This window comes from Drosophila melanogaster, chromosome 2R (assembly GCF_000001215.4).
Source record: "Drosophila melanogaster chromosome 2R".
NCBI classification, from domain to species: Eukaryota; Metazoa; Arthropoda; class Insecta; order Diptera; family Drosophilidae; genus Drosophila; species Drosophila melanogaster.
Genome location: NT_033778.4, coordinates 11,886,067 through 11,895,922, shown reverse-complemented (window position 1 = coordinate 11,895,922; position 9,856 = coordinate 11,886,067). Strand labels below are relative to the sequence as shown.

Here is a 9,856-nt window from a genome sequence, read left to right as displayed (position 1 = left end):
AAATAATATATCCCATAACTTTAAACAGAAATTATAAAAAAACACTTGTTCCAACTTCGTTCGTTATTATTTAAATAAATAAATCAATGCATTTTTCTCTATTTGCGATGAGAAATAAAAGCCCCCCCCCCCCCCTCAAATACAATAAAAAATATTCATTATTCTTCAGATGCAATTGCTTGCTTTATTTAAACGATTGAGGTATTTGTTGTCAGATTCAATTGTTGTACTCTTCGACTAGCTCTTGTTTGTACTTTGTGGCATCGACGATAAGTGAACTTGGAGTTAGGGACGATCGATCATGGCGCTGAAAATCGGGAGGCAACAAGCAAAGAGAGTGCTCTTTTACGGGCTGGGTGGTAAAAACAAAAGAAATACAAAAATAGGGTTTTTATTTTTTTTGTAAATATAGTTATCGCTTCTATTCTGGTTCTTTTCTTGTGTACAAAGTAGTGTGTGCAAAAGTAGGGTAAGATAAATGATACATATCAAAGTATAAAGGTTAATTTAAACGATATCATAAATGCTACAGAGGATTCCTATATATGATATGATAAAACGAAGTCAACTCCGTGCATCATACCATATTTAGTAAACTAAAGATCGACGGGGAAGTGGATGAGGAGTGGATGCATAAATGCAAGTGTTTTCCCAGTGTGCACTCTTATCCTTGGGATCCACCGTTTCCCAATTTAGGCGGCCTCGTCTGCATTTAGCATTCGTATCCGTCGAAACTCCTTTCGATGGAAGAAATTAAACTTATGCTTCTGCTGAAACATCATCTTATCGGTCATCTTGCGCAGGACAGGTGTTGGTGTTATACTACTATTGTGTTCGCTGCTGCTGTTGCTGGTATTATTGAGTGGTGTTGTTGGCTGCATTATGATGTTGGTTATATGCTTGTTGTTGCTGCTACTACTGCGTGTTGTTGTTGTTGTTGAGTGGAAGCAAACCAGCTACTTCTTGCCCTTGGTGGCCTTCTCGGCGGCCTTGGTGACCTTGCCACCGGAGGCATCCTTGAAGTTGACAGCCTTAATGACACCGACAGCCACGGTCTGCCTCATGTCACGCACAGCGAAGCGACCCAGAGGGGGGAACTCCTGGAAGGCCTCCACGCACAGGGGCTTAGAGGGCACCAGGTTGACGATGGCAGCATCGCCAGACTTGATGAACTTGGGGTTCTCCTCGGTGGTCTTGCCGGAACGACGGTCGACCTTCTCCTTGATCTCAGCGAACTTGCAAGCAATGTGAGCGGTGTGGCAATCCAACACGGGGGTGTAGCCGTTGGCAATCTGACCGGGGTGGTTCAGCACGATGACCTGGGCGGTGAAGTCGGCGGCTCCCTTGGGGGGGTTAGCCTTGGAGTCACCGGCAACGTAGCCACGACGCAGCTCCTTCACGGACACGTTCTTGACGTTGAAGCCAACGTTGTCTCCGGGAACGGCCTCCTGCAGGGCCTCGTGGTGCATCTCCACGGACTTGACCTCAGTGGTGATGTTAGCAGGGGCGAAGACCACAACGGTACCGGGCTTCAGCACACCAGTCTCCACACGACCCACGGGTACTGTTCCAATACCGCCAATTTTGTACACATCCTGCAGGGGCAGACGCAGGGCCTTGTCGGTGGGACGGGCTGGGGGAAGGATGGCATCGAGGGCATCGATCAGGGTCTTGCCGTCAGCGTTACCCTCCTTGCGCTCCACCTTCCATCCCTTGAACCAGGGCATGTTGGTAGAGGGTTCCAACATGTTGTCGCCGTGCCATCCGGAAATGGGCACGAAGGCAACGGCGGCTGGGTTGTAGCCGATCTTCTTGATGTAAGAGGACACTTCCTTCTTGATTTCCTCATAACGGGCCTCGCTGTATGGTGGCTCGGAGGAGTCCATCTTGTTCACACCAACGATCAGCTGCTTCACACCCAGGGTGAAGGCGAGCAGGGCGTGCTCGCGGGTCTGGCCGTTCTTCGAGATACCTGCCTCGAATTCTCCGGTTCCGGCGGCGACAATCAGCACGGCGCAATCGGCCTGCGAGGTACCAGTGATCATGTTCTTGATGAAATCCCTGTGTCCGGGGGCATCAATGATGGTCACGTAGTACTTGGCAGTTTCGAACTTCCACAGGGCGATATCGATGGTGATACCACGCTCGCGCTCAGCCTTCAACTTATCCAAAACCCAGGCGTACTTGAAGGATCCCTTTCCCATCTCCTGGGCCTCCTTCTCGAACTTCTCGATGGTACGCTTGTCGATACCACCGCACTTGTAGATCAAGTGTCCGGTGGTGGTCGACTTACCGGAATCGACGTGTCCGATCACGACAATGTTAATGTGAATCTTTTCCTTGCCCATGTTGGATGATTACACTATGGCTGTTGTGTGTATTCGAGTGTTGGATTGACGGAACGTTGGAACATTGGAAGGTTGCAGGGTTCGGCGGGTTGGCGAGCAAGAGAGGTTGGAATAAACAAAGGGTAAAACAATTCGTTAGCATTCGGTGGGATTACAACTACAATTATTAGTGGGTATAACACTTTCTCATTTCCCTAGCGTACGTTCGACTTTTGTTTGCATGCGCGAGCACAACCTAACCTCAAACTCTTGCAGCCGTACAAAACGTGTTTTTTGAGGTTAGGTCCAGTGCCCGCATGTAAGGGTGTGGGTAAAACGAGTGGGGCGCAACTACAGAAAAGAGCGTGCAAATAAAATTCCATATGGAAACTCGATTTTGTTTCAGTGATTTTGGTATTTTTGCTTTCGTCAACTGTCTTCAGTAGCAGAACTGAAAAATCATCATCATGTTAAATCGAAGAGTCCAAAGGAAAATTCCAGCAAATTTAATTCGCAAATACACATGTGCTTATCTGCCTATGCGTGTGTATATCTATGCCTGTGTATTTGTGTGACGCTGTTGCCGGCCGGAGGAAAAGTAAGAGAGGAATAGAGAGAGAGAGAGACCAAAATGGCGGATGTGCATTAGTGTGCGTGTGTGACTTGTACAAATGCAAGCGATCTCGCCGCGGTGGCACAATTGGTAATTGGAAAGAAATGAAAAAGAGAGGGGCACACAACGAATTATTCAAGAACGTAGTGCAGCGGCAGCCATTTTACCAAAACCAATTATGGAGTCGGTTGGAAATGGCGAAATAGCTGATGCGAGTGCCATTTCACCAGATATGCTAATGGGCTGGAAACCCAAAAAAGCACATTTTTTCGCTTGTTGCCAGGCGAATTTTTTTCGCCCACTTGACTCACGCCACTGGGTCGCCATTTTAGAATTCCATGCCGCAAAAAGAAAGAATAAGGAATATCTATAGGTCATGACAAAGGCAAGAGAGAAAGCACGTTTTTTTTTCTCGGTTAATGAGCACATCTGGTGGATGACCTCTGTGTCCGGCGTGGGCGTGGCAAAGTAATTACACACTAAGTGCACCATATTGCAGGGCGAAAATGCGGCCGGAAAAGCCGGAAAATTATTTTGAGAATGCTGGGAACTTTAACTGGGAACGCCAGTTAAAATTTTTGCCTTTGCAGACTTGCCACGTGTTTGCTTCTATGGCCACCTTTCACTTTGGAAAACCGCAGTTAGAGGTTATCTCCGGGTTTATTACACACACACAGGAAAAACACTGGAAATATGCACAAATTCGGCGTCTCAGCTGCATATTTGTTTATAAATTGTTTTCTGGCTGCAGTCCCGTTGCAGAAATTACTTAATTATAGCCTCGCAGGTAAAACTTACTCTCGAATAAGCTGAATGAGAAATCACGAAGTCTAAGCGGCGACGGATTCGAACAAAGTGAACGAGCGTTCGGCAGAGCTCAGCACAGGAAGCCTCGTTTGACACATGGTGTGACCGAAGCTACGCAACTGTCAAAAGAGCAGAAACCGTGTTCTCACTGCGGTGTTTCCACTACGCGCGAATGAAGCACTTCATTTTATTGAAATTTAAGTGATTGAAAGTGGCAAAATACAATAACCTAACGATTGAGGGATTTAAAAAACCTTGTTTGCTCGACATTGTTTTTATATGAAAAACTAAATAATCAGTGATTCCAAAAATATTTTCTACAAAACGATGTCTATAATTTCTATACGTAATATTGGAACACATATCTCTTAATATTTAAAAACTATAACAATTGCATTAGTAGTCCGCATTTTGAACTTTTAGACTAGAACCTGAACTTTAATTTGTATGTGAACCCTAACGTAATAGAACTTTAAATAACAATAGAAGCTTGAGATCGTTTAAATTTATGTAATACGTTTCATTTATTTATACATTTTTTGGCGTCCGTTGCTACAACTAAAATATGCTACAAATAAAACTATAAGTAATTTGGTATTGTATCAATTTATACAATATTGTAAAAATTTATAACTTAAGATCTCACGTTTTAATACTTTTTCTTCTGGAATTCATCAGAATGCTAATATTTATTTGAATTTGTAACTTACTGCTTAATATTTTTTGTTAGACTATTTTTTCACTCAGTTTTCACTTGTACTCAATAAATTTATTCATTGTGCATAGAACAAAAGTTGTTAGCCTGCCCCTTATATAGGACGCAATTAAAAGTTCCTAAGTGTTTTCCTAATTTTGTGAAATTAATTAATTAGTTATTAATAATATGATTATTGTTATGCTTGCGAAATCAGTTAACAATAAATGCAATTACCATCTTTTATGAAATGATAATTTGACAAAATTTTATTATAAATCGGTATCAATTAAATTAATTTAAATCTAGATCTCAACTTTTCTGTGTGACTGGAAAGAATTATAGCTAAAGCATTTAAAACCCACACATATAGACATTAGTCATTAATAAATGATGAGCCATCTTTATTTATTGTTTACATATGCAGGAAAGCTCACAACTGAGAGCTTTTTCCAACTTTAGACATTTTCGGCCTAGCCCCACCTGGCCACACTACGACGAAACAGAATAAGAAGCGACGTGGCGAAAGAGGCAAAAAGCGAATTCAATCGTTGAAAAATACCGAACCGGTCCGGTACTCAGTTTTTGTTGTAGAAGTAGGCGTTCGACGGCCTAGTTGAACTTGAATTATTCACCGATATCGCTTCAAGTGAACCCAAATAATGATGTGGCGCCTTGCTGGAGTGCTCCTACTAGGCTTCATCGCCATCTCGTCCGGAGCGGAGCAGGATGTCCTGGAACTGGGGGACGACGACTTTGCCACCACCCTAAAACAACACGAGACGACGCTGGTCATGTTCTACGCCCCCTGGTGAGTTAGTGAGTGGGCGTGGCCGGGCGCCATCCTACAACAAATGCATTGCGTGTGCGATTCGCGTATAATCCGCTTGTTGCGTCCGCAACTTAATTCGATTCCCAATGCCCAGTGCCGACCGATGCCCGATTTTCCGGCCATCGCAAGCGCAAAGTACACGTCAGCGTTTGCCTTGCTTTTGCCGGCAAATAAAGAAGGAACGAGTGACGGAACGAAACGAGACGCAAAGAGAGGGGCAATGATGATATGCCAGTATTGGTGCCGTCGGCCATTTTAGAGCGCGGGGTGCCAAAGTGCCTAGTTGGTACAATTTCCGTGCAATTCCTGCTCCACTTGTCCACTGGCTAATGATAGTGAGCAGGCATAGGGGCCCCAGTGTACATAGCGCATCTTTTATTATAGTTTCTTATGCCTATGCATTATACCCATAATCCCAGGAATGTGTAATTCTAAGGGTTAACTTAGATTTAGCTTGAAACTGGTTATCATAGTCTGAAACACTCACAGTTCTCATACAAATGTAATTTCCCAACAGTTTACACCAACCATATTAAAACTTCAATTTTAATTGCCTGCCTACTCACAAAAGTTATGCTGATTGTGCTATAAATTTCTCATGTCAGTAGACACATTTTTAACTTCCATCGTAATCCACACTGAACACAATAACCTTTTAATACATTTTTGTTTAGTACATAACACATATTTACTGTGCCTATTTACTCTCTTTTGAGCCATTTGTTTGCCCATTATCAGGGGTAAACTATAAGCTCACACTTGGACAATGAACTAGGTAAATTATTAGCGTTTTTTTTGCCGGCCGGCTTTCGAAATCCCCAAAGAGCTGTTGAACTACTTGGCATGGAGACTTGATTCCCTCATGACGAACCTTATCAGTATTCAAGCATAAATACACAGGGATGAAGTTGAAAAAGTTGTACACTGCAATAAAACTGCTCTTTTCATTATAACATAGTTAACTTAAGGCATCACTTATCTTTATCAAAAATGAATTATTATCTGCACTGCTAAGAGTGCAGACTATACTCTGCTGTTTCAAATAAGTACCAAGTCGTTTTTCTCTCTGTATGCCTAATGGGCACTTGTACTTGTGTGATAAGACAGTTGATAATTCCAGCACCCTTACTTTAATTACAAGCTAGTTTTTTGGGAACTTGTCTTCCCGTTGCCTTGATAACAAATGATGAATTAGATAGTATTGTTACCAACATAATGTTTAAGTGACGTGTCCTAACAGAGTGTTTTTTCCTGTTTAAGGTGCGGCCACTGCAAGCGATTGAAGCCCGAGTACGCCAAGGCGGCGGAGATCGTGAAAGACGATGATCCGCCAATCAAACTGGCCAAGGTTGACTGTACGGAAGCTGGAAAGGAAACGTGTAGCAAGTACTCCGTCAGCGGCTACCCAACGTTGAAGATTTTCCGTCAGGATGAGGTGTCGCAGGACTACAATGGACCACGCGAAGCCAGCGGCATTGCCAAGTACATGCGCGCCCAAGTGGGACCCGCCTCCAAGACCGTGCGCACCGTTGCCGAGCTGAAAAAGTTCCTGGACACCAAGGACACCACGCTGTTCGGCTACTTCAGCGACAGCGACTCCAAACTGGCCAAGATTTTCCTGAAGTTCGCCGATAAGAACCGCGAAAAGTACCGCTTCGGACATTCAAGCGAAAAGGAAGTCCTCGATAAGCAGGGCGAAACGTAAGTGGGAGGCTCTAATCAAGACTCGTACATCTGTGTATTATGTGTTTTTCGTTTTATATATTTTCTAAGTGTTAATAAACTAGAGCCTAGTTGGGATTTTCATATTTGTTTAAATGTAATGAAAGGTTCATCCATTTCATTGTTCATTTAACTTGCTCCAAAGTTTTCTCCAAAAAGTTTCCACTTTTAGGTTTTTATGTTAAAATGTGTTAATGTAAGTAATTAAAATATCTGTGATGCTTTTCAATCCGTTCCAGCGACAAGATTGTGCTTATTCGTGCCCCCCATCTGAGCAACAAGTTCGAGTCATCTTCCATTAAGTTCGAGGGTAGCTCCGAGTCCGATCTGTCTACCTTTGTCAAGGAGAACTTGTAAGTAGTTTGGAAATGTTGTTACCTTCTGGCACATGTCCACTATTATTGCTCTCTACTCCAGCCATGGTCTTGTGGGACACCGCACTCAGGATTCGGTCAAGGATTTCCAGAATCCTTTGATCACTGCCTACTACAGCGTGGACTACCAGAAGAACCCCAAGGGAACGAACTACTGGCGCAACCGTGTGCTCAAGGTGGCCAAGGAGTTTGTGGGTCAAATCAACTTTGCGATCGCCTCCAAGGATGACTTCCAGCACGAGTTGAACGAGTACGGCTACGATTTCGTTGGCGACAAGCCAGTGGTATTGGCTCGCGACGAAAAGAATCTCAAATACGCCCTGAAGGACGAGTTCTCAGTGGAGAATCTGCAGGACTTTGTCGAGAAGCTGCTGGCGAATGAGCTGGAGCCGTACATTAAGAGTGAGCCTATTCCCGAGTCGAACGACGCTCCCGTCAAGGTGGCCGTCGCCAAGAACTTCGACGATCTGGTTATCAACAATGGCAAAGACACGCTGATTGAGTTCTACGCCCCATGGTGCGGCCACTGCAAGAAGCTGAGTCCCATCTACGAGGAGCTGGCCGAGAAGCTGCAAGACGAAGATGTGGCCATCGTCAAGATGGACGCCACCGCCAACGATGTGCCGCCGGAGTTCAACGTGCGCGGCTTCCCCACCCTCTTCTGGCTGCCCAAGGACGCCAAGAACAAGCCAGTCAGCTACAACGGAGGTCGCGAGGTAGACGACTTCCTTAAGTACATCGCCAAGGAGGCGACCACAGAACTGAAGGGCTTCGACCGCAGCGGCAAGCCCAAGAAGACCGAGCTCTAAGCTGCACGCCGGGTAGAACTGGCCGCCAACTAGCATTTCCATATTTTTGTAAAATCGAATGCATTCTCCACAATACTTGAGCAAAAAATGTATTAAATTATTTGATAGTGATGAAACGCGTACGAACACAATTTGATGATTATGTCGCAATAAACTTAAATCTTCATTTAATTAGTTAACCACTTTTGTTCTGCTATTTCGGTATTCATATTTCTTTGCCAGTTCTCATTGTTATTGTTAAACTATAGAAGACATGGTTTGCAAATTCGGTGTCTTACACATATCGTTCGTGTGATCGTCCAGCATCATCCGGAACCAGTCCGAAACGAACGTGTACTGATTGCGCCCTCGCAAGCCCTTGTATGATACTGTTCCTTGGCTCGCGTCGAACTGAAAAAGGTAAACGGTGCTGGGGCAGTCGATCGGCGCCATAACTTGGGAAATACAATTGAGTAGGTAAATCATGAAGTTGGCGCACACTGTGGGCGACCAATCTTTTTCCTGTAAATGAAAAATTTAGTTTCTTAAGTTAGTAGAACAAGAAATGTTCCTCGAAAGTTGCAAAACTGGGCGATAAACTTGCATAAAATGCTTGATTTAAGTATACTAACGCAAGACTTCCATAAATCCCGCACCAAAGTCTTTTCAATGTTGTGCACATGGGCGTTTTCATCGCGGCGGGCTATATAGAGGCTTTCGATTCCCAACAGAAAACACTTGACCCACCACTTAAGGGCCTCTGTGCGATTGTGCTCTGGCCAATCCAGTCGACTCATGAACATAGGGCGTATCTGCAGGTCTACCCAGCTTAGAGCAGACCCATTCCTTAAAATTGAAAACTAAATGGTTTAGCAATGCAGCTTGTAAGCCTGGGAAGCTTTGGCAAAGACTTACAATGTTGTGCTTGGCATCTCGGCTAGTACTGGAGAATCAAATAGAACTCGATTACCATTCAAATCAAAGGAAAATACACCATGAAAGCGTAAATGTTCTTCAGAAGATTGATTGTGCTGGTGCATCTTAATGCCGTTTTCTAAAAGAATACAAAATACGTGAGCGATTTGAAGGGCCATGGATGTTTCATGAGACTTCATACCAAAAACACAATGGGTTCGAAGATTCCTAAGCCAAAATTCTTGCATGGCCCTCTTCAGATTGTCCTGATCAATGGGGTCGGGTTGTTCAACATCAATGCGGCAAATGTACATTGTGTTGCGATACCGGGTGACACCCAATGACCATCCAGTCTTCTTTTCGTAGGGAGCACACATCATCAGCTCCAGGACTTCGCTGGTGCACACTATATTGGCATTTAGCTGTGCCTGCTGGTTGTTTCTTACCATAACGTACATGTACGACGAAGATTCTATATACTGGAGCATGTTGTCCAGAAAAATGTTGGGCTTCTTTTCCAGCTTCGGCGGTGAATCTTTGTACCGAAGAGAAATGGGAAATTTGATGCTTGGCGGCACCACGACGTAGGGCACTTTTTGAGAATTTGGTTCGAATTGCCCGATTGGCGACCAGGCGAACCAGCCATTCGAAACGGGCTTGGTAATAGTTGGAAATACCAAATTGTCCTTCTCGGCCCAGGAGTGAGCCCGGATGTTTAATATTGTGTAATTAGAATTCATCTTAAAAACGACTTTGGTAAGATTTTGTGGTGAAGACGGAAGAC

General features: G+C 44.2%; 3 protein-coding genes and 1 non-coding gene across 7 annotated transcripts; 1 reads left to right on the top strand and 3 right to left on the bottom strand.

The window, feature by feature from the left end:
* Positions 1-160: 160 nt before the first annotated feature.
* On the bottom strand, positions 161-4,788 carry eEF1alpha1 (eukaryotic translation elongation factor 1 alpha 1). Of its 4 annotated transcripts, none has more exons than NM_165850.3 (2): positions 4,458-4,527; positions 161-2,368 (listed from the first exon to the last, which is right to left on the bottom strand). In NM_165850.3, the coding sequence occupies exon 2, from the start codon at positions 2,346-2,348 to the stop codon at positions 957-959; it is 1,392 nt and encodes a 463-aa protein (NP_725085.1). In that variant the 5' UTR covers positions 2,349-2,368; positions 4,458-4,527; the 3' UTR covers positions 161-956. The 4 variants fall into 4 exon arrangements, with proteins under 4 accessions (NP_725085.1, NP_001286322.1, NP_477375.1 ...); NM_001299393.1 differs by lacking the exon at positions 4,458-4,527 and adding an exon at positions 4,679-4,788 and having other exon boundaries at positions 403-2,368; NM_058027.5 differs by lacking the exon at positions 4,458-4,527 and adding an exon at positions 3,739-3,801 and having other exon boundaries at positions 403-2,368.
* Positions 2,728-2,800, bottom strand: snoRNA:Me28S-A1322. Its single transcript, NR_001718.1, has one exon. It is a non-coding gene; the product is annotated as a snoRNA:Me28S-A1322 (small nucleolar RNA).
* A 155-nt stretch (positions 4,789-4,943) lies between the features above and the next one.
* Positions 4,944-8,355, top strand: ERp60 (Endoplasmic reticulum p60). Its single transcript, NM_165849.3, has 4 exons — positions 4,944-5,252; positions 6,534-6,974; positions 7,235-7,348; positions 7,413-8,355. The coding sequence occupies exons 1-4, from the start codon at positions 5,104-5,106 to the stop codon at positions 8,176-8,178; spliced, it is 1,470 nt and encodes a 489-aa protein (NP_725084.2). The 5' UTR covers positions 4,944-5,103; the 3' UTR covers positions 8,179-8,355.
* Positions 8,320-9,856, bottom strand: cuff (cutoff). Its single transcript, NM_136865.3, has 4 exons — positions 9,275-9,856; positions 9,073-9,211; positions 8,790-9,003; positions 8,320-8,679 (listed from the first exon to the last, which is right to left on the bottom strand). The coding sequence occupies exons 1-4, from the start codon at positions 9,810-9,812 to the stop codon at positions 8,416-8,418; spliced, it is 1,155 nt and encodes a 384-aa protein (NP_610709.1). The 5' UTR covers positions 9,813-9,856; the 3' UTR covers positions 8,320-8,415.